Source organism: Oryzias melastigma, linkage group LG2, assembly GCF_002922805.2.
Source record: "Oryzias melastigma strain HK-1 linkage group LG2, ASM292280v2, whole genome shotgun sequence".
Classification (NCBI taxonomy): Eukaryota; Metazoa; Chordata; class Actinopteri; order Beloniformes; family Adrianichthyidae; genus Oryzias; species Oryzias melastigma.
Window position 1 is genome coordinate 11,534,922 of NC_050513.1, and position 26,953 is coordinate 11,561,874.

The following is a 26,953-nucleotide window of genomic DNA, read 5'->3' on the forward strand; positions in this document are numbered from 1 at the left end:
AGTGAGGGTCCTCACAGTGTCGGCTGTTCAATGGCTCCGTACTGTTAAAGAAAAGGCAGTCAAAATGTTGATTCCAATTGATGTACATGCCCTGCGTGTACGGTTCTTCCTCCAATCTCCGAGGGCCGTACAACGTATGGGACACAAGTGATCTCTGGAATCAAACCTGCCAGCCAGCTGCTTGGCTCTGCTCCCACTCAATTCGCTACAATATGTTTCCTTCCAACATTTTTTTATTATTTTCAAACATTCTTGAAGAAGCGCCACTGAGCCGCAAGGGGGTGCTTGAAGAGCCGCATGCGGCTCCGGAGCCGCAGGTTGCCGACCCCCGGTCTAGCGTGATGTGATGTCATCTTTTTTTGCGGGGGAGGGGCATGTCAAGAAATTAGTTTTTGTGGGGGAGGGGCATGACAAGAAGATGTTTTTTGTGATACTTTGTGTGTGCAAATTTTGGTAAGTTTTGGGGAGTAAGTTTTTTTTTTTTTTTTTTGGGTCAAATTTGGAGTAAGACAAAAGAATCGCAAAAACAATCTGGTCCTAGCGGTCCAGCACTGCTACGGACCATAAAAATGGAGCACATGTTGCGTAAGACAGCGCACTGCAGTCAGCAGAAACACAAACCTCCAGCTCCATGACTGTTGTTTTCTTGGCTATTCTGTCCAGCAGCTCTTCGTGACATCTTTAAAGCAGCAGTTAAGGAGAAGGAAGAGGTGGTAGGTGCATGAGGAATGAATAATAAAAAGAGAGAAGCTCCCCCTCATCCTATCGCTTAGTAATTCCACAAAGCGGCGATGAGTCAGAGAAAGAGCTGCTTCATTCCTGCCCCCAGGGCCAAGCAGGAGGCATACAAATCAATGCCTTGGATCGTCAAGTTTCCTTAAAAAAAGATGCAGATTTGAAAAAAAAGAAGAAAGTGATAACATTTTTCTGACTTGGAAAATATTTGCTTTGGCACTTGGGTGTAGAATCTAGTGGAAGGATACAGCTCGGTAATGAGGATGACGACGTTCTTCTTCTCAAAGGCGTCGTGAAAGTACAGGATCCTCTCGTAGTCCAGCTCGGCCAGCAGATCCATCTCTCGCAGGGCCAAGGCTTTCCTTTTACCGCGTGCAGAGATGAATTTAGCGGCAAATTCGCCTTTGCCTTCTTTCAGGGTCACTCTCTTTACGTAAGAAAAGGCTCCCCTGCAACAAAAACGGGAACAAGATCAGTTGCACATCTAGTATGTATGTAGCTTCTGGTTTAAAACAAGACTACCTTGAAAGAAATGTGTCTTTTTTGTCGGTTTTTGTAAGGATAATTTGGGCTACAATGGAAAAATCGATGTAGGTTAATAGATTCTAGTAGTATAAACTAACAACGCAGTGATTCGAAACTATAACCACATTCACACAGGCGTAAGTATTATGATTTTGCTGCATAAAAGTATGCTTAACTAAATCTATCAATAAGAAGGGACATGTGACATCCAAAAGCATTGCATTCTGGGAGAAATCTACACAAAGTGGACTACTAGATTCTGCTCAGAAATCTGAGTGCTCGATGAGGGCTGTTGAAATGAACCGGCAATGACCAGAACTTCAATCTGGCGATCCTGGCCACCGTGGGTCCAAAAGGGGCGATGACACTGATGCTGGACAAAACTCATCACTATTATTACTCACTAGTATTTATTTTGTATTATTTTGTATTTATTTATTTATTTTATTTAGTTCTCTGCTTCTGTTTAGGGCAGTGTGATTCATGTGTTGTTCCTCTTTCACACTCCCCTCCGTGGGAGCGGGTGGAATTTCAGATTCCAGGTGGATCGCCTGTGCTCCTGTTCTTGGCCGTGGACCACGCCTCTGACTCATCCGTGCACATCTCGGAGGGTGAGGAATTCCAGGTAGATCACCTGTGCCCCAGTTCTTGGCTGAGGACCACGCCTTTGGCTTGTCAGTGCAGATCTCGGAGTGGGAGAGATCCCAGGTGGATCATTTGTGCTCCTGTTCTTGGCTGTGGACCTTGCCCCTGGCTCGTCAATACACATCTAGGAGTGAGAGAGATCCCAAGTGGATCACCTATGCTCCTGTTCATGGCCGTAGACCTGGCCTCTGGCTCATTTCACATCTCGGAGTGGGAGAGATCCCAGGTGGATAATCTGTGCTCCTGTCCTTGGCTGTGGATCTCAGATCTGGCTCATCTTGGCTGTGGACCTTGCCTCTGGCTCATCTTGGCCGTGGACCGCACCTCTGGCTCATCTTGCATCTCAGAGTGGGAGAGATCCTAGGTGGATCACCTGTGCTCTTGTCCTTGGCTGTGGACCTCGGATCTGGCTCATCTTGGCTGTAGACCTTGCCTCTGGCTCATCTTGGCTGTGGACCTTGCCTCTGGCTCATCTTGGCCGTGGACCGCACCTCTGGCTCATCTCGCATCTCGGAGTGGGAGAGATCCTAGGTGGATCGCCTGTGGTCCTGTCCTTGGCCGTGGACCTCGCATCTGGCTCATCTTGGCTGTGGACCTTGCCCCCACCTGTCCCCTAGTCCCATCTGCATGAACTCTATTCAAACATATAGTTGTAGAGTTAGATAAGCTAATTCTTCTTTAATAATCCCAGTACATCGCATGTCCGTCCTGGGAGAGTATCCCTCCTTTATGTTGACATCCCTGAGTTTTTCCTTACCGAGAAGGAGGGTCCAAGGGTAGGGATAGCCAGTTTAATATAGTCTGTTTAGTTTAGTTTAGCAATCAACTATTGTTTATACTTTATGATTGACCTTCTGCTTTAGTACAATCCTTGGTATGAATCCCAGTAAGAATTGTTTCGTGATTTGGGGCTATATAAAGAAATTGAATTGAATTCATCATAGCGTTGCTTGTCCAAAAGCATATTGACGAACTGTTGATGCTGAGAAGAAGTCAAAGAAGACAGAAAAACTCTTCTCTCTAAGTAAATAAAAGAGTACATCTGACTTTTATTCATGATCCTTTTCTAAGACTAATTCTATCCTCATGGTTCCTTTTCTCCCTGAAAACCAAATTAGGCGCCTGGATGTTTAGCTGCTGCGATGCCTCTACAAATCACAGCAAAGGCCTGACTCCATCAAGACCGACCCAAGCACCGGCTCATTCCAGTGACTCATCTCTCGTTTCCGTCTGCTGCTGTAAAGCAGGTGCGACCTCTCCCGCCCCCTCCTTCTCCTGCGGCCCGACCTCTCGAGCGCTCCGGCAGCTACCGCCGTGTCTGAGAGGGAGCGGCGGGAATGTGTGCCGGCGCGGTCTCACCTCCCTATCTCTTTGTGGACGTCATAGTAATCCGTCAAGCGCCGCATCTTCCTCAGAATGGTCCCCTCGTCCTCCATCGGTGGCGCCGGCTCCAATTGCTCTGTAGGGACCATAGGAATGTGTTTGGTGGAAATGTGTGGCGGCTTAGTCACAAATGGTTTCAGGCGACAGCTTCTAAACACCTTGAGCTGCAGATTTACGGAGTTCCCTTGTTAACAATCTTGGCAACTTGATTCTGGTAACAAACCTGTGTGGACGGTGAGTTCCGCCTTGCAGCTACAGGAGCCAGCCAGGTTCTGGGCCGTGCAGGTGTACACGCCAGAGTCCTCCGGCTGAGCGGCGAGGATCACCAGGGAATATTCAGGGTCGTCGTACACAAATGTGAAGTGGCTGCTTTCAGAGAGGAGGACATCATCCTGCAACATTACAAAAAAATGTGTTCGTTTTTAAGACCGGTACTTCAAAAATGGTTCGTCCGCTTTTGAAAACAATACCTTGTACCAAAGAATGTCTGGATCTGGGTTCCCTTCCACCACAACAGCCAACCGGGACGTTTCCCCCACGTGCACATCCACGTCCTCCATGATGGTTTCAAACTTTGGACGAACTGCACATTTAAAAAAAATAAATAAATCACAAAAATGAACCATTTGAGGTAAATTCCTTGGATTCACAGGTTGTCGAGGAACTGACCGGCCATGACCAGCTGCAGCGCGCAAAGGTCGCTACCGAACTGGTTGCTGGCCGTCACCACCAGCTGACCGACGTCGGAGTTTCGGACCCGCAGCAGCTTCAGCGTGTGCTGATCGTCGTCCGGCATGCTCATCTCGCAAGTCCCAAGTTTGTTGACCAACACCACACCCCTCCTAAGAAAACAGATAGTTTCCTTGTTAGGATGTTGCATTAATAAAAGGCTTTTAACTCTCCTAAAGACTCGAAGTCTGACAGGTCCAATGATAAATATAGGGGTGGGGCTACAATGGGCAGCAGAAAGACACCACGTGTCACTCCAAATCTCCTTGATTTATTAACTAGTTTAACATTTGAGGCACATTCAATGTTTTGTACCTAAAGCCCGAAAACTGACTTATTACCAGCGTAGCAATGTGTAAACTAGGGGTGTGTATTAGCAAGGGTTTGACGATACAATATGTTTCACGATGCATGTCTAACGATACATATTACGATATATGGCAGACATGAGATCCACCTTCATCCACATTTGTTATGGCATGGATAACACGTCAATGTAAGGCTTGGGACATCTGGACCCCATAAGATAGCACAAGGGTAAATACGTCCTGTATTGTAATAAAATGTTAAAAATAATTTCATGTAATGATCACAACATTAAGCACTACAACGGTCTCTCATATACAAGTTGCTTTTACCCACAAATTCAAGGTGCTTTTCCTTGGGTAAATTAAGAAGTAGTTGAATTTAAAGCGCCAGATGGTTTAATTCAGCCAAGTCATGAAGAGAAAAAAAATATAAACATGTCGAAGAAAGAAAAAAAAAAGCAAGTTTCTAGCCCATTCCTGTGTGACTTTATCTGTATTTTATGACTGCTCTAAGCAGAACCCTCAAGAAAGCTCCAAAGCAAGGCAGTGTGTGGGACTCTAAGTGAACCTCCTATGACTCCTGGTTTACTTTTATTTATTAGCCTTTTGTGGTAAGCAGTGACCTCCAAAAGAAATCCAATTCATTTTTATGGTTAAACTGAGGGAGACCTGTCCATTAAAACACAGGCATGCACTTAAAAGTGACACGGGTGAGTCCGGACTAGGACTTTTTTATGTGATAGATGGTGAGACGGTCCTGAAGACAACCCTCTTGAAACTGCACCTATAAACCATCCAATTGACCTCACCCTTGTCTTGTATGTGGTATTAACTTTTGAACCTAAACTCTTTTGTATTTTCTGCAGTTTGCAGTCTTTTTGTCAGGACTACTACTTTTCCAAGCTTTATCATGTCATTTTTTTAATAGATCTTTATTTTAGTTTTCAGGACAAATTGAGCCAAAATATTAAAATAAAAATACATGAACAAAATAAAAAAATGTAGCGGACTACTTAAATACAAACGTACACATAAGAGAAATTGCTAAGGCAACTTAAAATTATTAAAACAATTTTAAATAATTTCTTCAATAGTACTCAACTGATCTCAAGTTCTCCTAACATTCACTTGCAAGTGAATCCTGGTACGTTTCAGCAACATTGTGGACTATTAATTAAGCCAAAATCGTTTATGATGTTAGCGCAATGCATTTCAATAATGTATATATTAACACTACACAACGTAAATAAAGAAAATTTAAAAAAAATCACAAACTTTTGTTTCATAAACTCCCGAATCAATATTTATCAGTTAGAGAAGTCAGAATTACTCTTCCTAGTCACAGATTTTTAGGTCAGCCAACAAGCAATTGGTGAGAACTTGACTAAGTGACCCCCTCGCCCATCACAGTCCAAACAGGAAGTACCAGCTGGCTCCAAAATGCCAAACTCCCATAGACTTCTATTGAGAAATAAACATCTATTAATCAGTAATTATACTTGTCAGAATAACCATTCTTGCTCTGGTACATTTTTTTCTTGTTTTTGCTAATCTTAGTTTTTTTCATATTTTTTTATTTATTTAAACTATTTAAGTGATAAACTGACCAATCAGATGCCTCAACAAAAATGGGTGATGCGTACTTGGCCCCATTGACAGATTTTCCCCGCGCCTGCTTTCAAGTCCTGATTAGCAAGAGTGGTTGCCATAGAAACAACGAACTCAGACCGATTCAGACCAATCATTACCCCGGTGCCTGGTTCCAACATGATGACGAAAAAACTGTGCCTGAATTGACTTGGAGCTGGAAGTAAGTCATTTTCACACACTGCTTGGTCGAGTTCTCCTATTCAGTCAATGGGCAAAACTCTAGTTTTTCCAAGTGGTTTGGTCCACTTCATGTGTGAACTAAATGAGGGTATGAACATACTTAGTATCCCACATTTAGGCAAACACAATTTGGGATTCCATTCTAATGTGAACATTTTCATTTATGTGTAGGTAAAGAGTTGAGTGTCATCAGCGTATGAGCTGTCACCCTGTGGAACACCACTGTTAACGAGAAAAGGGTGGGATTATTGGTATGAACAGGTATTAGAGATAAGAGACGATTGTGTTGACGAAATAGTATCCCTTGTATTCTGAAGTACAGTGTGTGCTTTCTAGCAATGTAAATGCCATTTATGACTGGAAGCTTGATCTGACCTTTTCCAGGTGACCACCGCATGCACATGGTTGAGCGTGATGGTGATGCTTGTGGGCTGATTCTCCACCACATACACAATGTCAGGTTTATCCACAATTACAGGAGCTTTCCTCAAATACGGCCCTAAAGGAGTCAAAGCGTAAAAAAAGATAACAATCTGCTCGAAATTTTGAATAAGTTGAAGCTTCTGGAACATGTTTACCTCTATCAAGCAGCTGGACTAGATCAGTGGAGGGCGATGGTTTGCTGAGACTCTTTCCTGTGGATGTGAGGACCCTGAATGCATACCGGACTCCCTTGGACAGTGTGGTGACAGTGTAGGTCGTCTCCTTTAGGTTAGATGCCGCGACGGACCATTGGATGGACCCTAGATGCTGCTGTTGAACCACGTAGAGCAAGGAGCTGGTATCTGCAAGAAGAGTTCAAGTTCTTCACTAGTGCGCTTGTTATAAAGGCAAGACATATATGATCAAGAACCTACCAAGTGAAGGGTCAAGCCTCTTTGGTCTCTTCCAGCTGAGGGTTATGGTTTTCCCAGTGATTGCTTCAATTACTGGAGGTCCATCAGGAGGGTCCGGTACAATATCTGTGTTTAAATCAAGAAGGTCAGGATAAAGTTCTATGTCCACAGGAGCGCTGAACAGTGAAGCTACGTTCACTCCACCCTCAACAATACGAGTTCAAGACTATTGTGTTCAGGCAAGTTTTTACAACTGTTTTTGGGCTCTACGTACAAAATGAGTGGCCATTGAACCTGTCTTGAAAGCTATATCAGCTTGAGCCTTGACCAAATTAGGTCTTGGATTTGGAAGGGACGTATGATGGCGTCCCCTTTAATTCACCCAAGTGCCAACCGAAAATTGGTCATGGAGGAGAAATTGCAATATTTGGGGCTTGTACCCAAAACCCCCTCCAGTTAAAATTATCATGTTCTTTGAGTTTTTGACATATACATGTGGGATTTTTCTTATGAAAGAGAATAAATGTAGTAAGAAATTGTTTCATTGTTGTATTTCTGAGTATTTCTCCTTTTAAATTGCCGTCAATCAAACTCTTGCAAACACGCTCTGTTTGTGTCTCCCAGGATAGTGTCTGTCGTCGCGTAGGAGGCAGGTCACAGGAGGGGAGCTGGATATGGCAGGCGGGCACCCTTGCCGCAGCTCCCGCCAGGAGCCCCCGTCTTGGCTAAAACATTCTCACTCCCAAGTCAACACAATTTTACATTTTGGGTCTCCCCAATTTGTTGTTTTATGATGCACTGGCTGTTACCGTTAAATGATGGGTCCCCAACCTCTGGGACACGAACTGAAACTGGTCCAGTACCAAGACGAAGAGCGCACCGGTACCCTAATCCTAACCCTCCAGATTATTTTATTTTATTGTTATTAATGGCCCGATGTAATCTTGCGCTTATTTCTAACTTGTATAATTTTGACAAAATATATTTTTATGGAGAATAAAATATTTAAAGTTATTTAAGGTTTAAGTTGATATTCCTGCCTTTTTATTATTATTTATAATTATGTTAAAAAGTTATGGTTTTAATTTTTCAGAAATTAGCATTCTGCTAGCTTTTTGGACTATTTTGGCATTTACTAAGATTTTTTTTGGCTATTTTTGGAGTTTAGCTAATATTTCAACGACATGCTAGCTGTTTTGGCTAATATAGGCTTTTTTCCGGCTGTTTCAAAGTTAGGCTAATATTTACATGCTAGCAGTTTTGGCTAATTTAAGCATTTTTCAGTTTTTTAGGATATTTTGAAGTTTAGCTATTTTTTCAGCTACATGCTAGCTGTTTTGGCTAGTCTAAGTTTTTTTTTTTAAGTTTTTAAGGCTAATTTGGCTTTTAGCTAATATTCTAACTGGCTATTAGCTTTAGCGTTTTTAGCTATCAATTTCAGCATCTTCTGTGGCCAAATTATCTTACAGCATTCACACTAGTATTATTGCAGGTAATGCTATATATATATTTACTTCCTAATTATGTTAAAAATTTACAGTTTTAACGTTTTAAAAATGTAGTTTAAGAGTGTTAAATAAATGTTTATCTTGTTCGGCCCGATACCTAAGGTGTGTTTTAGATTTTGGCCTCTTGTGTGATTGAGTTTGACTCTCCTGTCATAGAGGGACTTTAAATGACACCACGTCTTACATATATCAGAATAGAGCTGTGAAAGAAAAAGTCTAGAGCAAGATTCAAGAGATTTGCACCGATTTGACATTTCACACCAAGTGAACTGTAGAGGGCAGACATGAGCATGTAAATTGTAGAAGAAGAAAAACGAGCTCCTTCCTGCTTCTCCTGTGTAAACACCATTTACTAAATACGGGTTTAAGAACATGGTGTAGGTGTAGATTGAGAATGTATACCCACCTGTGACATACAGGTGCGCATAGCAGGCCGCCTTGCCCACTTTGTTTGAGATGACCGCCTTGTAGACGCCGCCATGGGCGTGACAAGCGCTCCGAATCACCAGACTGTGGACATCCCTGTCTGGAAAACACAAACACGTGTCTCCTGTTGACCGGTTTCTCGTCTGTAAGTAAAAAGTCTGGCTTCTTCTCCGGCGGTCTGCTTACACTGAATCATTTTCCGTTCCTCGCTGCTCTCGATGGGTTTGCCTTTGTGGTACCAGGAGATGGTCGGATACGGCAGGCCCGCCACTTTGCACTTCAGAACCGCCTCCTTCCCTTCAAACACCTCCACGTCGCCGAGAGGTTTGATGAAGTCCGGCATGGTCCTTCTCTCCACCTCACTGTCCACCATTTCAGGCTCTTCGGGGATTGACGGCATCTTCTCCAACTTCGTCCTGAAGCCCAAACAAACCCAGAATTTAGTAGGAAAGCGGACCTCATAGAAGCTTCTAGTGTTATAATGTTCGTCTCACATGTGAGAAGAGAGGGCAGCTCGGGGTTCTTGCATGTAGAGCTCTGCCGTACATTCAGCTTTTCCATGAATGTTCTCAGCGATTGCCGTGTAGAAGCCCTCGGTGTCGCCGCTGACGTGGCTGATGACCAGCGAGTGGCGGCCTCCCTCTTGTAGGATTCGGATGTTATCATTCTCTTCAACTCGTGCCTCTGAGGAAAAAACATCTTTTTAGGAAATTGTACAAATTTTACATTAAAAAACCCCAAAAATCAGCATTTCTTACCAAAGTGCATCCATGTTACTCGCGGAGCAGGAGATCCGCTCACTTTGCAGTCAAACCGCGCCGTGCGTCCCTCTATTACTTCAAGGATGTCCAGTTTACGAGTGAAGAGAGGCTCCCTGGATGGAAAGACCCTCAGATTTGCGCTTGAGATCAACTCCTCTGTGAAAACATCAGAAATTGATCAATTTCACCAATTTGGATGACAATCGGGCAAAAAATTGCATAATTTTTGCCAAACTTTACCTTTAGCCGTGCTCAGCTTGCACACATAGGTTCCACTGTCGTCCTCATGCACAGAGTTCAGCATCAGACGGCACCTTTTTGAATCAAAATCTTAAATTTAAAAGATTCAACACTTACTAATAAAAGTTAAATCTCTCAAAATGTCACAATCATGGAGAAACCACATCTGTGAAACTGCATAAAGTTGCATTCTAGTGACACCCAGGTGACATTGGGGAGATTATATTGACACATTCTCACTCCCAACTCGTCATATATGAACGTATGGTTTGGGACCCCTCCGCGCCACTTTTTGACCCCACCTCGTCATTCTTTGATTTGCTGGCTATTCCCGTTAAATCACAGGGGGACCCCTTCGCGCCAATTTTTTACGTTATGGGTGTCTCCAACTCATCATTTTTTGACGTGCCAACTGTTTCAGTTAAATCATGTGTCTCCAGCCCTCAGGACGCAGTACCGGACACGGTATCAGCCACTGAACCAGTAGCGGGTCAGGGTTCAGGTTCGTGCCTCGAAGGTTGGGGACCCCTGATTAGCATATGCATTTTTTCATGTCTATGGCTTGGTACCAAACAGCAAATGGACCAGTACTGGTTTGCGGCCCGGAGGTTGGGGACCCCGAATTTAATGGGAACAGCCAGAACGTCAAAAAATGATGAGTTGGGGACACCCAAAACGTCAAAACCTGGCGCGGGGGGAGGGGCCTTAACCCTACGTCTACAAATGACAAGTTGGTAGTGAGTATGCCTTGATTTTATCAGTCAGCCAACTTTGGAACACCTTAAACCCAGGCCTCTACCGTCTGGGCTCAGGGGGTTGGGGCGTGGTCTCCTTACACTCTCTCCCGATGGCGGTGGTTGCAACATGATGTGGACTTGGCAGGAGTTGAGTGCCAAAAGTTCAAGGCGTTTCCAGGCTGGCCAACTGATACAATCAACGCATTCTCACTCCCAACTCGTCATATATGGATGTATGGCTCAGGCCCCCTCCGCGCCAGGTTTTGACGTTTTGGGTGTCCCCAACTTCTGGCTGTTTCCATTAAATCAACCTCCGGGCTGCAAACCGGTCCCGGTCCAAGGGCTGCTTGGTTCCGGGCCACAGACAGGGAAAAAATGCATGTGCTAATCAGGGGTCAACAACCGTGGAGGTGCAGACCGGTACCCCAATGCGGTACTAGTTCAGCGCCCGTTACTGCGTCTAATACTGCTTCCAATACTTCTTCCTGAGGGTTGAGGACCCATGATTTTATGGGAACAGCCAGCACGTCAAAAAACGATGAGTTAGGGACACCCAACATGCCAAAAAGTGGCGTGGAAGGGGCCTGAACCATACATCCATATATGACAAGTTGTGAAATTGAAAATTCATTGATAATATCAGTTAGATAGCCTGGGAACGGCTTGAATTTTTGTGACTGAACTCCTGCCAATCTTAATTAATCTGTTTAGCCAGCATGTCATAAAACAATGAGTTGGGGACACCCAAAAAGTGGCGTGGAGGGGGCCCAAACCATACGTCCATACATAGTTGAGAGAGTGTTGATTTTATCAGTAGGGCCGGCCTGGGAACGCCTTGAACTTTTGACACTGAACTCCTGCCGATCCCGCATCATGTTGCAACCCCCGCCATGCAAGGGAGAATTTAAGGTGACCAGGCCCCTACCATCTGAACCCAGAAAAAGTAGAGGATCATAAATAAATTAATTGTTGGGTGGAAAAATGGAAACCTCCTAGTCCTTCCAAACCCAATATTTGACTACACACATTATTTGATGGTAAATAGTGGTTTGCAGCAAGTAAAATCAGTAGGAAAGTAAAGCCATCACAGAAAAGGGACTTATTTTTAGATAAAGACTATTAAAATAATATTTTTTTCAGTTGACCTTTTTCCATCAAAGTGCATCTTGCAGTTGAGTAGCGCTGGCTGGATCAGCTTCCCGTTGGAGAGCCAGTCCACATCCACGTCTGCGGGTCCCGTCATGTGACACTCAAATGTTGCAGAGTCTCCGGCCCGAACCGCCACATCTCGCAGCTCCTTAGTGATCCCAAGGGCCACCTGGGTAGCATCTGTTGACAAACAAACATCAAAAGAAGAATTTTAGGTAAAATAACCAAATTAAGAACGATTTAGAGCAGGGGTCTCAAACTCGCGGCCCGCGGGCCATCTGCGGCCCGCAGGATGATGATTTGCGGCCCGCGTCTTCATATGAAAGATTACTGTTAGTGCGGCCCGCAAGGCTGATATGACAGTTGCTGTGTGCCGGGGTGAATGAACCAATCACAGTGAGGTATATGACTCTGGAGGCGGGACATCGGCGGTCTGTCCAGTGCCTCTGTCTATCATTCATTCCTTCCTTCAGTCAGCTGGGCGGAGGAGGAGCCATGAAGCACCAAGGGCGATTTGTGTGACAAATTCTCGTGCCCCGCGCGGGGAATTTGCTGCTCGCGTCTAAAAATGTGTTTCTGTCGCCGCGCCGCGTGTCGAAGGGGCTACCATCTCCGTCTGTGGATGTCTCTCTCAGAATGAATGGGAGACATATATGATGTTGAGGAATACGTTTTTTGACGTGCTGACTGTTCCTAACCAGAACTCCACAAGCTCTGATCCTCAAACCTGTAGCCCGCCCCGCGCGGCGATCTGCGGCACCCGGCTGTCAGACATGTGATCCTGAGCTTGGCTACGCCTGCGTGCGCGTGTCTGTGACTTTTAAGGCTCACACACCGGCTGTGTCGGCGCGCATTCCAGTCTATGCAAACACGATAGAAGTCCGATATTCTGCTACGCGCGTTTGAATAGAACCCCCATGGAAAGCAGCCCCCCCCCCCCGAATGCGCACTTATGCAGCCGCCACGCGCACGAGCACCCCACACCTCCAATGAATGGAAGACACATACAGACGTGGACAAAAGTGTTCATACCCCTCAGTTAAAGGAGGACAAACCCACAATTCTCACTGAAATCACTCAAAACTTACAAAGTAACAATAAATAAAACACCTGTGATGTCAATTAAAGGACACACCTGAGTTAATCATGTCACTCTGGTCAGATAGTCTTCAATCTTTCATTGAGGTACCATCATTTTTGTCCAGGCCTGTTTCATTGGTTTGTTTTTTTAAATAATTATGTTAATCAACAATTCAAAATTGATGGCTGATTTTGATTGTTTAATTTTCATTTTTATTTATTTATTTGTTGTTACTTGTGTAAGTTTCAAGTGATTTCAGTGAGAATTGTGGGTTTGTCCTTCTTTAACTGAAGGGTATCAACACTTTTGTCCACCACTGTAGGTCAGATTTATTTATTATGAGGAGTTCTACAAAAATCTACATAAAATGAAATGAAATCCTTCAAAGATTTTCTCGTTACCGGCGCTTCTCTAACTCTGAAGGAGGATCTGTTAATACAGACATTTGAAACTGAACAAAAATAATGAGTTTTCTCAGTCAGTCAATATGTGGTTTCTTCAGATGTCTGTATCTGTTGTTTGGTCATTATTATTATTTTATTTATTTATTACTAATTTAATCGTTTTTTTTATTCATCTTTTAATGTACATGGTAAGAAACAAGAAAACAACAACAGAAAATTCTATATAAATTATAAATAAATACATTACACCTCTATTATGTAGATTAAAATGGAGTAGGAAAAAGTTTAAAAAACTTATTTTAATCCTACCCCCTAGCAATATATCTTAAGTTTAATCTTCAATATAAACTATTTCAGAAACAGACATTAACTACCCTTATTTTTTTATATATATAAATTAACACGGACAAAGATCTATACACGTCGTTCATTATTTATTCATTATTTTGTGTTAAAAATAAAGATATTTGAGAACATTTGAATGTTTTCTCAGCGATTTTCTTGTGAAAATCCTGATGCGGCCCGGCCTCACCTAGACTTCACCTCCAGCGGCCCCCGGCTGATTTGAGTTTGAGACCCCTGATTTAGAGGTTCTTTATACGACTCACCCTTGACCTCTAGTCTGCACTCTGCCTGCTTGGTTCCATACTCATTGATGATTTTGCAAACATAAAGGCCTCCATCTGGTTTCTGAGCAGAATTGATTCTCAATTCACTTGTGCTGTTGTTTGTCTCCCGTACAACAAAGCGGCCCGCGGTCTTTACCATCACGTTGTCCTTCAGCCTGTGGAACATGAGTGATCTGGAGTGTCATGGGGGAACTCCAAAAGCCTTTCATGAGCTGTTAAAATGGGCCCATCTTACCAGTTCACCATTGGTTTGGGCTGTCCTCTGAATTTGGCGGTCATTACAACGTCTTCACCTTCAGTTACTCCCTGATCACACGGCGCCACCTGGTTGTGAAAATACCAAAAGCATTTAGAAAAAAATTTAATTCCAAACCTATAAAAAGTTTAAATAAACTAATTCAAGTACTAATAGAATTGTACGACATGGTTGGTTTTGATGGTTGTCTGATCTATTGAAATAAAACTTTATGTATAATAAATGTAGCTTAGCTTGTCTCCTTCGCACAAACAAATTGTGGATTTCTTTGCTGCTTTTACCTAAGTTCTGAGGGTAGCCCACATCATGATACAGCCACTGCCATGCAAGAGGAAGTTTAAGGAGGCCACACCCTTCAAATGAAATCCAACAAGCCAACCACTGCAAGGCAAATTTTGGCTTTGTTGACTCCCTTTTCCTAAATTTGAGGGAACTGACAGTCCGAGAGGCGATGGGAAAGGGAGTTTAGAAGAACCAGGTCCCCCAGCCTAAATCATATGTTAACCACTTTCAGGAAAATCCTAGATTTCTTGACTCCCTTTGCGCCCTTTTCCTGAGTTTTGAGGGACAATCCAAGAAACAACTTAAAAAGCCCACATCATGTTACAACCACCACCTTGCAAGAGAGCCTAGGGAGACCAGACCCTCCAAATAAAATACAACAATCCAACCACTGCAAGGCAAAACCTGGATTTCTTAACTCCCTTTACTACTTTTTTTCTAAATTTTGAGGAAAGTGACAGTCTCAGAACCAACTAAACAAGCCCACATCATGCTGCAGCCACCACCATGTGAGAGGGAGTTTAGGAGAACCCGGTCCCCCTGCCTGATATTCTACAAGCTGACCACTGCAAAGGGAAACCCTGGATTTATTGACTCAATTTTCTTAAGTTTTGAGGAAAGTTGCAGACTAAGAGACAGCTAAACAAGCCCACATCATGTTGCAACCACTGCCATGCAAGAGAAAGTTTAAGGAGACCAGGGCCCTCCAAATAAAATCATACAAGCCAACCACTGAGAGATATCCTAGATTTGTTGACTCCCTTTTGCTAAATTTTGAGGGAAGTGACAGTCTGAGAGGGAACTTAACAAGCCCATATCATGTTGCAACCACTGCCATGCTAGAGAGAGTTAACGGAGACTCGGTCCCTCTGCCTAATATCCTGCAAGTCGACCACTACAAGGCAAATCCTGGATTTCTTGACTCCCTTTTCCTGAGTTTTGAGAAAAGTTAGTCTGAGAGACAACTACAGAAGCCCACATGATGTTGCAACCGCTGCCGTGCCTCAGAGAGTTTGAGAAGACCAGATCTCCCTGCCTGAAATCCTACAAACCAACCACTGCAGCCCTCTTAGATCTCTCACCACCGGATTAATGCTCAGCTTCCAATCTAAATCTGTCGCAGTTATAATTCAACTGCGGCTACGACAGCTGGGTTGTTGGTCACTCAGATCTGGACATGGCTGTTTATGTCTTGGGCTCTCAAGTATGCGGCGCTTCATTGGGTGCTTTCGTTTCGGCTTGTATCTCCAAAAAAATGGACTAAACGCCCTGAGATGAGTGGGATCGTTTGCTTCCACTGATCTGGAAGAATCAACCAAAACTGAAAAAATCTACCTGTTGAAAGACATATTTTTCATTTGATTGCATTCGTCTTTTTTAACCAAAAAGTCTTTACTATATGTGTACTAATGTTAACTAATGTTGCTGCAGAAGGCCTTTACCTGGAACGAGGGGCGCTCCTTCCAGTTCACACTTTTCCCCAGAGGAGACGAGTCTTCGGTCTCCATCACCTCCTCCTGGGGGCTCAAATACTCCTCGTCTGACTGGACCGGACTGCAGACTTTGGAGGATACAAGCGGTTTCCCAAATTGCATTTGTGTTGGCTCTGAAAAAAAACATCAGAACAATGGTGTCCATCCCTCTGTGTATAATTTCCCTTTTGTGTGTGTGTTTCAAGCAATAATAATGACACATTTTGCTGGCAGCTTTGAAATAAGTCCCAAAACGGCAGCTTGTTGCAGCAGTGAGAGAAAGCAGGCCGTCAGACAGAGGCGAAGCTCTCTAAAGTGACCGCAGGTGAACAGATATTAAATTAATCCTTTAATCCCCTACACAGCCACTCTCGGATTCCCGTGAGCAGCTTCAACTCTTGGCAGTTTTTAATTTTTTTTTTTATGTCAACCAAGATCATTCAGCACAGACCAGAGAGATGAAAGCTAGAATCTGGAGCATGTTGGTCACATCTGGACAGAGCAGACCGACTGAGTCAAAGTGTTCCAGAACCTCCAGAGGGAAGTAAAGTCATGGTTTCGCATTAACAGAACTAAAAAGGAATCAGAGGGAACTTAACATATTTTTTGCACCTATTTTTTTGTAAAAACGACCGCCTAAAAATCCAGAGAATCTTATATATTTAATTTTGGCTGCGTTTACTAATGTCAAAGTGATTTTTAGAGGGGTGCCATCAAAATATTTGGTTGAGTGACTACGGGGCTAACATGTAGCGGGGTCCGACTGTTTTTTTTTAACATGTTACTAACAACGTTGGACATAAGCGTCGTCGCATAACGCTTTTTTGGGGGGAAATTAGTCAATTTTTCACATATAGCAAACAAGGTTGGGAGAAACGGGTAATGTGGACACGCTAATGTGGCTAACACGTTGAGGGGCCGGACTGCGCTTTCACTAAAAAGGTTGGAAATTTAGCTATTGTTCATATTTTATGGCTAATTTTCTGCATGTGTAAAATTACTGTGATATTGGGCTGTATAGATAAAACGGAATTAAACTGAAATGAAAATCAGCATTCACTGTAACGTTTGTTATATCAGTAACAATCTGTTTATTCACGTGTTAAAAACAAAGTTTGAAGATATAGGATTTGATAACATGCTAATGTAGCTAATGTCGCATTGTTTGTTTTTTGTGTATTACTAGCAAGGTTAGAAATTAGTATCGTCTCAGTAACGTTTGTTTTAGCGGTATTAGTCTGCTTTTTTATGTGTTACAAAAACCGCTGAGAGTTTCATGTAGTGTTAATATGCTAGCATGTAGCGCTGTCTGACGTTTTTTTTATTTTTACGTGTCACTAACAAGGTTGAAAGGAGGATAGTCACATTAGAATTTTTTTATGTGTTGTAAATAAAGTTTGGAGATACAGGTACTGTTAATATGCCAACGTGTAGCGTTATTTTTTTTTTTTATGTTACTGACAATGTTGGCAATGAGTGAAGCTAATTAGTGATATGAAATGATCTCTATCGCAAACAGAGTTGGAAGATACAGGTAGTGAGAATACGCTAATATAGCTAACGTGTTGCAGTGTGGGAATGTGGTTTTAGTTACACGTTGCTAAGTTTGGAGTTAGGATAGTGACAGGAATGATTGTTTTAGATGCATTTGTCTGTTGTTTCACATATGACAAACAAAGTTGGGATATAAAGGGTAAGCTAATACGCTAATGTGGCTATCATGTTTTTTTTTACATATTACTAACAAGGTTAGACATTAGCATAGTTAGTTTTCTTTCTGTTGTTTTGTCAGATCTGAGGGACAATCCAAGAAACAACTTAAAAAGCCCACATCATGTTACAACCACCACCTTGCAAGAGAGCCTAGGGAGACCAGACCCTCCAAATAAAATACAACAATCCAACCACTGCAAGGCAAAACCTGGATTTCTTAACTCCCTTTTGAGGAAAGTGACAGTCTCAGAACCAACTAAACAAGCCCACATCATGCTGCAGCCACCACCATGTGAGAGGGAGTTTAGGAGAACCCGGTCCCCCTGCCTGATATTCTACAAGCTGACCACTGCAAGGGAAACCCTGGATTTATTGACTCAATTTTCTTAAGTTTTGAGGAAAGTTACAGACTAAGAGAAAGCTAAACAAGCCCACATCATGTTGCAACCACCGCCATGCAAGAGAAAGTTTAAGGAGACCAGGGCCCTCAAAATAAAATCCAACAAGCCAACCACTGTAGGAGATATTCTAGATTTGTTGACTCCCTTTTGCTAAATTTTGAGGGAAGTGACAGTCTGAGAGGGAACTTAACAAGCCCATATAATGTTGAAACCACTGCCATGCAAGAGAGAGTTAACAGAGACTTGGTCCCTCTGCCTAATATCCTGCAAGTCGACCACTACAAGGCATATCCTGGATTTCTTGACTCCCTTTTCCTGAGTTTTAAGAAAAGTTAGTCTGAGAGAAAACTACACAAGCCCACATGATGTTTTGTCAGATATTTCCTCTAATTTCTCTAATTTTCCACAACTCTTACCTTATTTTTTCTTGAAGAACTTCACAAAGCTATAAAACTTTTGGAGATTATTTGCATAAAATGATAAAAAAAAATCAAAATTTTTTGATCTGATTGAACCCATTTTTGCTTAGCTATAAAATAAAATCTGAACTTTGCAAGTTTTGTAAGAAATTCAGGGAGTTGAAATGTGAGAATTCAACAGCAATCTCAGCTGGGGACATAAAACAGACAGCGATTACCCGAGAGAACAAGAGCGTCTAAAAATACTCCTGCAAGTCAGAGTCTGCTGTCCAAATATGGCAGCACCGGCTCCGTGCTGCTGGTGAGACGGCGGCGGAGAACGTGCTCATATTTGTTGACAAAACTGGGGACTGACGAGGTTTTTTTGCTTTTTGTTTTGCGTGTGCATAATCTGAATCAACGCTTACAAGACACGTTTCAGACACAACAAATGAGGTAAACAACCCCTTTTCCTGAAATAAAGAGGGGATGTTTATTTTGTTTACCCCCAACTTTGAATGCCACGGCTGCCTTTGAGCCTCAGGAGACCTTTACTGTGACGGGGTGTGTTTGAATTCACACTGAGGGGGAGATCGCCGCCTTCGAGAATTAATGGGTTGCCGTGGCAACTATCGCTGCCAGGCGCCTTGGCTGGGATGCTGAGCTCCGGCGGGCCTTAGTAGTTATTAAGACGGAGGGTTGGCGGGGGGGACTGACGCCACACGAGAGTCGACGGGTCATCTTTTGACGTTAAAACACATGAAAGCTTGAATTTGTGGTTCCGTTCGGAGCTTGGTCTCACCTGATTGGACGTTGAGGGTGGCGCTGCAGGACGCTCTGCCCGCCGAGTTGACAGCTGTGACACAGTACGACCCCGCGTTGTGAAGGCTCATCTCCTTTATCACCAGACTGTGCCTGTCGCCTTCGGCTTTGACCACGTGGAATGCATCGGTCCGTATCTCCACATTATTCTTCTTCCACGCCACTGTCACACAAACACAAATTCTTTTTCTCACTGTAACCAGATTTCTATGAATATTCATGACTAATTTTGTTTTTTTTACTGTGGTAGGCAATTATTTTGCACTACATTTTACACTGAATAGTCTTCCCACAACAGCTTGCATAATACAGAAAGACTAAAGTGTGAAAAAGATTGAAATATAATAACTCTTAAAAGTGTTTCTAAGAACTGACCTCATTACATAACATATTACATAGCATTAAAAACCCACTCTGATAAAAATTGAGCTTTAGGTGTTTTGACATGTTTTGTGGTATTTTTCTAATGATGGAGGACTTTTATTTAAAGAAAAATAGATTAAAATATCATTTCTGAGTGTTTCTTTATTTAATAATTGTGAATTAATAGTAGACAAGACAATGCCATTTGAAAAAGAGCTTATATGGGATGTAGAAGTTTCAGAATTAGATGCAATAAATCACCTCCAATCAATAGTTGGCTAGTGATTCACACAGGAAGCCACTGAGCCTATGTGTAAATGTTAAAAAGTTGTGGCCACAGAATACGTATTTAAGTCCAATTTCACACTATCAAAAAAAAAACCAAAACATTAATTAATTATGTATGTTAATGACAATGTACAAGGACAAAATCTGTTTTTTTTTTATTTATTTGATCTAGTCAATCAAAAGTTACTCAAAATAAAACCTATATAGGATTTAATAGTCACAGACTTACACATTAGGTAGGAAAACTGTGTTTAATGTACGGAAAAAGCTCAATAATTAAATACGGAGTTCCACAAGGCTCTATCATTACACCACTACTTTTTTTGGATCTACATCTTTATCTTTATTTTTCTTTTGAGAAAAAGAAATACTTTGAACAAGATGTAATAATATAATGATTTTACTTAATATATCATAATATACAATCCAACCCGAGTCAATTTGAGACTAAATTTGATTTTAAAGAAAAACAAACCTGTAGTGAGTTCGGAGACCAGCAGTTAGACAAAAGAGAAAATGTTGACTTATAAAACCTTACAGTTTTAGAATAAACAATAAGTAAAAAAAACTCTGAAAACATATTTTTAAAAGTAGATGTACTTGTTATATAGTTTCGACAGGTTCTCAACTCAAGTGAAATCTTGGAAAAATGTGGATAATGTTCCACAACACAAGTTTTTAATGTCTTTGCTTAAAAGAGGTTTTTAAATTAGCCAAAATCTTCATCACTTAATATAATTTAAAACTGAAAAAAAAAGCGAAAATGAAATAATGAAAGATCTTCTTGGTGTTATTACCTGTGGGTGTTGGGCTGCCGGTGATGATGCACGTTAAAATGGCCACAGAGCCACGAGTGGCCGTGGCGTCCTCAAGAGGTTTCTCAAAAGTCGGGGCCTCTTCCGGCTCCTCGTCCGCAGACAAGTATGAATCATCTGAAGAACCTTCTGGAAAAGAAGAGGCTGATTGAGTATAAGAGCCAAACCGAGGTTGTCCTCTACCCATGTTTTTAATAGAAAGAACAGATAAAGATGCTGATTATAAACACAATCAGTTATGTTCTTAAAATATGTTGACTAGATATTTAACTTTAGGTTTAAGAAGGATTCCTACCTTCTTCTGGTTGATTTGATCGACCCTTCTTGCTTTTGCGAGTTCTTCCCTCTTTTCTTTTAGCCCCGTTTGCCTCTTTGCTACAACCTCCAGGTTCATCCGTCTCCATGGGTTCATCGTCCACTAGAATCACCGGGAGGCCGACTTTCCGATACGGAGATACCCGCCCTTCCTCTGTCTTCCTCTTCTTCAGAATGGGGCTGGCCGAACGAGTGGGCAACGGGGTCAAACGGGGGGGTTTGGGTGGAAACTGGGACCCGGGTTCCTTGGCGCTCACGGGAGACGCCCTCCTGTCCGTTGGGGCGTTGGCTCTGTGGAGGGATTGTTTGGCCGCTGCATTGTCGCTCTTTGACTCTGTTGTCAAACCTCTGGGTGAAGATTCCTTGGTTGGTGGAAGTGCTGTGACTTTATCCGTTGAGCGTTCACTGTGACCAAAGGCGAGAAAAGTTGTTAACGATAAACGATAATAGGCAGTAGGGATATTAGCGTAATCAGGATATGACTAGCAATTCATTTACGAAAAGAAAAACAATTAAATACATAATTTTAATTTAACTGCAACAGCTTTATTAAATAAAAGTCAAAATAGCTTAAATTTTACTCCAAATGACCCTCGTCTACATGGGGGCGGGCATCTAAATTAAAAGAGGCCATCCGATTGGTCAACTGAAGGGTTCTATTTACTTGTTAAATACCTCAAGGTCCCATGTTTATTTATTTATTTTTTTAAAGTCATTTAAGGTAACAATATATCGCAATATACCAAAGGTTTCAAAGTCAAGGCCCGGGGGCCGGATTCGGCCCTCCGGTGAATTCTGTCCGGCCCACTACATAATTTTATTTTTTTGCTATTAATGGCCCTTCTTTTTATTCCTGGAGTCAGGTTTTTTAATATTTTTTCCTTACTGGGAAGGAGGGTCTAAAGCGCACGTGTCAAAGTCAAGGCCCGGGGGCCGAATTAGGCCCTCCAGATCATTTTATTTGATTGTTATAAATAGCCCTTCTTTTTTTTTTCCTGGAGTCATCACTTTTTACTAAATAGTGCTTAAAAATACACTCCAATTCTCTTTTGCGCTATTTTCGAAGTGTTCCCAGTTGTCTTTTACCAACGATTATGCAATTTTTAGTTAAAATTAACACAAAAAAAAATGTCGTATTCTAGGACATAGTTTCTGTACTATTATAAATTTGCCTCTGAGTTATGGGCGGGACTGTTTACACATGGCAACTCCGTCCAACCATTCCATCACCCAAAATTGAGAGCTCTCTGTTTACACGCCCTTCAGCTAGCTAACAGCGCCTCACACCTACAACTTCATCGACAAAAAACAAAAAAAAAAATGGCAACCAATACTGGAGTACAATGCAGTTTTGATTCAGATTTCATCGGACAAGGAAAAAAAACAAAAACGTACATGGATCTAGTCGTCTACAAGTGGAGGACCATAATGGGGCGGAGATGAGAGTTTATGCCCCGCCCCTTTGTATTTTTCATCCATCTTCTTGACCGCTTCTTCCCTGTCGGGGTCGCGGGGGTGCCGGAGCCTATCCCGGCTACCGAAGGGCGAAGGCGGGGTACACCCTGGACAGGTCGCCAGTCTATCGCAGGGCCTCAATCACACACCCAGCCACTCTCACATTCACACCTAGGGGCAATTTAGAGTCACCAGTTAACCTATGAAGCATGTTTTTGGACGGTGGGAGGAAGCCGGAGTCCCCGGTGAAAACCCACGCATGCACGGGGAGAACATGCAAACTCCACACAGAAAGGTCCCAGCCGGGATTCGAACCGGGGCCTTCTCGCTGTGAGGCGAGAGCGCTAACCACTGCGCCACCGTGCAGCCCATCCCCCTTTTGTATTTTTGACATCACAAATACAATCTTTTTTGAATGGGACTTTTTTTGTATCCTATTCGTTTTGAGTGGAAAAATACTCTACAATTTTAAGCTTAACTTTCATGATCTATTATCCAAAAAGTGTCAAAACAATATGCTTAAAAGACATTTTTTATCGACGTGGGTCGTAATCTCCAATAAATCATCATCAATTTTTTTTAAATGACTGAAATGCAAACATTCAAACCTGATTGGGCTTTTCCTTGCTGCTGTTGGCAATGGATGTTCTGGTAGCTGATGAACTGATGCTGTTTCCGTGGAAACAGGGATTCTGCTTCCTCTCAAAGAGCCGCGAACGCCCTGTGTCATCTCTCCCCTCTCGGCCTCCTTGCTTTGATTCTCCTCAACTCTGTTTTGGGCCCGAGAAGAACTCAGCAACATGCTCTCCCCCTGCTGCCCCCCAGCTCTCTTCTCCTCCAGAGCTCGCTCTCTCGCTTCCAACTTTTTCACAACCTGGGGAGGAATGGGCTCGACTTTCCTGGTGTTGGGCCTGTCTGTCAGGGACAGCTGCTCAGTGGAATATGCCTTCCTCAAGCTCGGTTTGCTCACCAGTTTCTTGATCCTCTGGAGCTCTTCTGCAAACTTGTTCTGGTAGCTTTGGACCCTTTGAGAGTAGCTTGTCTTGTCCTCCAGCGAAGACGCTCGCTGCTGGAATGCTGCTCTTTTCTGGGCGGCGCCCTGCACGGATCGTCCCTCCTCTTTGCCGGCGCCTCCCGTCTTCTTCCCTCTGTCATCCAAGTCGAAACAAGCGGACCCTTTTGGCAAATCGGCGCTCATTCGTCGCTCCTCGAAGGCCCGAACTTTGTCAAAGATCTTGGATCCTGCGCGAGCCAGTTTGGGAGTCACGGCAATGCCGGTGGAGGCTGGAGGACCCGACGATTTGGGTTTGTCCGGAGTATTTTTGTGAGAGTTGGCGCCATTTTTGTCTGAGCTGAGAGGTGGATGTTTAGAGGGAATAGAGACTTGATGGGAGAGTCCCCAAGCTTGATCGGAACTTGGAGTCCTAGATAAGGAAGGATTGGAGGGAAATAAGTATTGAAGTCTTGGATGAGTCATAAAGTTGTTGGCGAATGTCCATTTTTGTTGATAGGTCTTTGGCTCCCATCGCAATCAACACATCAGACAAAAAAATTGGTACTTGTTCCGCCCCTTCCGCCAGTCATAAGTTCATGCTAGCACAAAAAAAGTCCATGCAGTCCATAAAGATGCAATGTTAGTCCAAAAAAAGGGCTTTTCTAGAAAACATGCAGTGGACAAGAAGCATACTTATAGTCTTTAGAAGTGCTGGGTTATAGAAATATGTCAGGCGCACAAGAATAGTCTTGTAATGTGTAAAGATTGTCATCAAAACCCCACGGCAACAAAGCAAATCAAAGGAAAGTGTGGTCCGAAGAAAAACAAGACTATAAAAGGAAGTTAAGTAACATTTTTACCATTTGGGTTTATAAAATATTGTGCGTTTATTGTCCGTTTTTCCAGATTGAAGTTTTGTGGCCACTCTAAAGTTATTTTTGCAAAATCCTGGGAATAATAAAAAAAAAGCCATGTGCTATAACGGCATGGAAAATGTTCTCCCTCTGTAGAGGCTGAACATGCTCCCGTAGTAGTCGCTGCCCACAGAAACACTTTCCTCCGACCCCTGCACAGCCCGTGCCAGGTTAGCGTGTGAGGCTCGGATGAGCGGTTCCACACCCAGGTGACGGACGGGTGGGGCCCCCTCGGCGGGGCCCCCGCCCGGAGCTTGCCTGGCGGGGTTTGTGGGGTCCATGTGTAGCCCCGGTGGGCGAGAGCTCAGAGTGCGGAGCTCCCGCTCCACCACGGGGTTATAGGCGCTGGGGAGAGTGGCCCTGCGGTCCAGAGCATCTGGGTTGTGATCCATCATCCTTCCTCCCTCACCTGTGGAGAAAACCAATGCTGGATTTTAGTGGTTTTGGAAATGTTTTGATTAAAAAAAAAAGTTCTTTAAAGGACGGATTTCTGAAAGTGATTGGCATCTTAGTGATGAGCTATGGAGGCGTGGATGCTTCTACGGCACAAAGAAAGACCAGTCAGCGTCTGTCAAAGACAGCAATGAACTCAAGGATATAAAAGAGGGACTGCCTGATTGAGTGAAATGATACTGACTCAGCCCCCAATCCTAAAGATCCAGCTGTCAATCAAGCTAAATGTTCTCATTTTTCATTCACTCTTGACAACGGTAAAGACAATTCAGCACTGTTGCAAAAACAAGCGTTTATGTAGCTTAGTGAAATAAGCCTTAGTCATACAGAAAAGACAGAGAAGTTAAATATTCTGCAGAACGTGGTAATTTAGTGATTTACTTGTTTTTTTATCATAAAATCCTTTCATCCACTCAAAAATCAACAGAGCGCCTTTAGTGGGGCCAGATATTAAAATAATTGTGCATTTTGTGATAGAAGCACCAAACTTGGCGAATGTATGTTCTCTAGGTTCCCATCTTTCAAAAATCCACATTAGGCACGCGAAAGATTCTAAAATATTTAAATAAGATATAAGAGATATACAATAATATTGTTTTACATAGGCCCAAACCTATTACCATCAGGAGCAATGTGAGGTTCATTGTCTTGTACTGGGGCGGAAAGGTCAAGAACTAAACCTATGATCGTAGAAACATTGGTCGAAGAATTTATCTCTGCACCACAGTCAATGTTTCATGATTTACTTTGCAATACCTCAACCAAAAAAAGTAGCATAGCCTAAAAACACTTGTGCTAATAATAATCCTCATATTAGCATATTATCTGTGCCAGCAAAGTATTAAAATTTAGGTATGCTAATATTAGCATGTTATCAATGCTAGCATAGTATCAAAATATTAGGATGCTAATATTAGCATAATATCTGTGCTAGCATATTATAATATTAGCAAGCTAGAAGTCAGCATATCATCTATGCTAGCATTTTACTACAATATTAGCATGCTAATATTAGTATTTTATGAATGCTAGCATAGTGTTATAATATCAGCATGATAATATTAGCATGTTATCCATGCCAGCATTGTATTCAAATGTTAACATGCTAGTATTAGCATGTTACCTATGCTAGCATAGTATTAAATATTAGAACGTTAATCTTTGCATAATATGTATGATTGCATAGAATAATATAAGCCTGCTAATATTGGCATGTTATCTGTGCTAACACAGTATTATTATTAGCATGTTATCTATGCTAGGACAGCATTAAATTATTAGCATAATGGTATTAGCATATTATCGGTGTTAGCATAATATTATAATGTTAGCAGGCTAGAAATGAGCATTTTATCTATGATAGCATTTTATTACAATATTAACATGCTAATATTAGTATTTTATCAATGCTAGCATAGTATTATAGTGTTAGCATGCTAATATGCTAATATTACCTACCATTTAATTATCATATAAGTATGATGATATTAGCATGTTATCTATGTTAGCATAGTATTTTAATATTAGCATGCTAATTTTAGCATGGTATCTATGTTACCATTGTATTCAAATCATAACATGCTAATAATAGCATGTTATCTCTAATATAATAGTATTAAGTATTAGAATGATAATATTTGCATATTATGTATACTGCATAGCATAATGTAAGCCTGCTAATATAAGCATGTTATATATGCTAGCAATATATTATTATTTGCATGTTATATATGATAGCATAGTATTATAATATTAGCATGCTAATATTATAATATGATCTATACTAGCATAATATAACATTAGCTTGTTAATATTAGCATTTTATCTATGGTAGCATAGTATTAATATATTACCATACCAATGATAGCATAATACTATATTACAATAATAATGGCACCACTTTGCAATTTTGTTGTACAATGAAACTACAATGAACTACAGTATATGATAAATCCAAAATCTTAATGTGCTAGCGCACTGACATTAGCATTATATTTCACGCTGCTGATGCTAATCTAGTCTTTAAAGCAATAAGCTATAATGGATTGGGAATCCAACCGCATCTGCTTGTATATTTTTATCAGTC

The 26,953-nt window shown here is 42.2% G+C and overlaps 1 protein-coding gene across 9 annotated transcripts in view; it reads right to left on the bottom strand.

Annotated features, from left to right (window-relative positions):
- Positions 1-26,953, bottom strand: part of LOC112156649 (striated muscle enriched protein kinase) — a 72,127-nt gene that overhangs the window by 14,590 nt on the left and 30,584 nt on the right. For 8 of the 9 annotated variants that reach the window (XM_024288899.2, XM_036215862.1, XM_024288903.2 and 5 more), the window contains 23 exons: positions 24,673-24,823; positions 23,115-23,930; positions 21,032-21,456; positions 20,719-20,865; positions 19,251-19,433; positions 15,907-16,070; positions 14,162-14,250; positions 13,906-14,081; positions 11,809-11,992; positions 9,927-10,000; positions 9,684-9,842; positions 9,420-9,609; positions 9,112-9,341; positions 8,906-9,025; positions 7,013-7,117; positions 6,734-6,940; positions 6,531-6,654; positions 3,958-4,130; positions 3,759-3,871; positions 3,512-3,680; positions 3,265-3,364; positions 984-1,184; positions 622-679 (listed from right to left, as the gene is read on the bottom strand). In XM_024288899.2, the coding sequence (XP_024144667.1) occupies positions 622-679; positions 984-1,184; positions 3,265-3,364; positions 3,512-3,680; positions 3,759-3,871; positions 3,958-4,130; positions 6,531-6,654; positions 6,734-6,940; positions 7,013-7,117; positions 8,906-9,025; positions 9,112-9,341; positions 9,420-9,609; positions 9,684-9,842; positions 9,927-10,000; positions 11,809-11,992; positions 13,906-14,081; positions 14,162-14,250; positions 15,907-16,070; positions 19,251-19,433; positions 20,719-20,865; positions 21,032-21,456; positions 23,115-23,930; positions 24,673-24,823 (4,358 nt within the window). The remainder of the gene's footprint in view (positions 1-621; positions 680-983; positions 1,185-3,264; positions 3,365-3,511; positions 3,681-3,758; positions 3,872-3,957; positions 4,131-6,530; positions 6,655-6,733; positions 6,941-7,012; positions 7,118-8,905; positions 9,026-9,111; positions 9,342-9,419; positions 9,610-9,683; positions 9,843-9,926; positions 10,001-11,808; positions 11,993-13,905; positions 14,082-14,161; positions 14,251-15,906; positions 16,071-19,250; positions 19,434-20,718; positions 20,866-21,031; positions 21,457-23,114; positions 23,931-24,672; positions 24,824-26,953) is intronic. The other variant, XM_024288900.2, reaches the window with a different exon arrangement.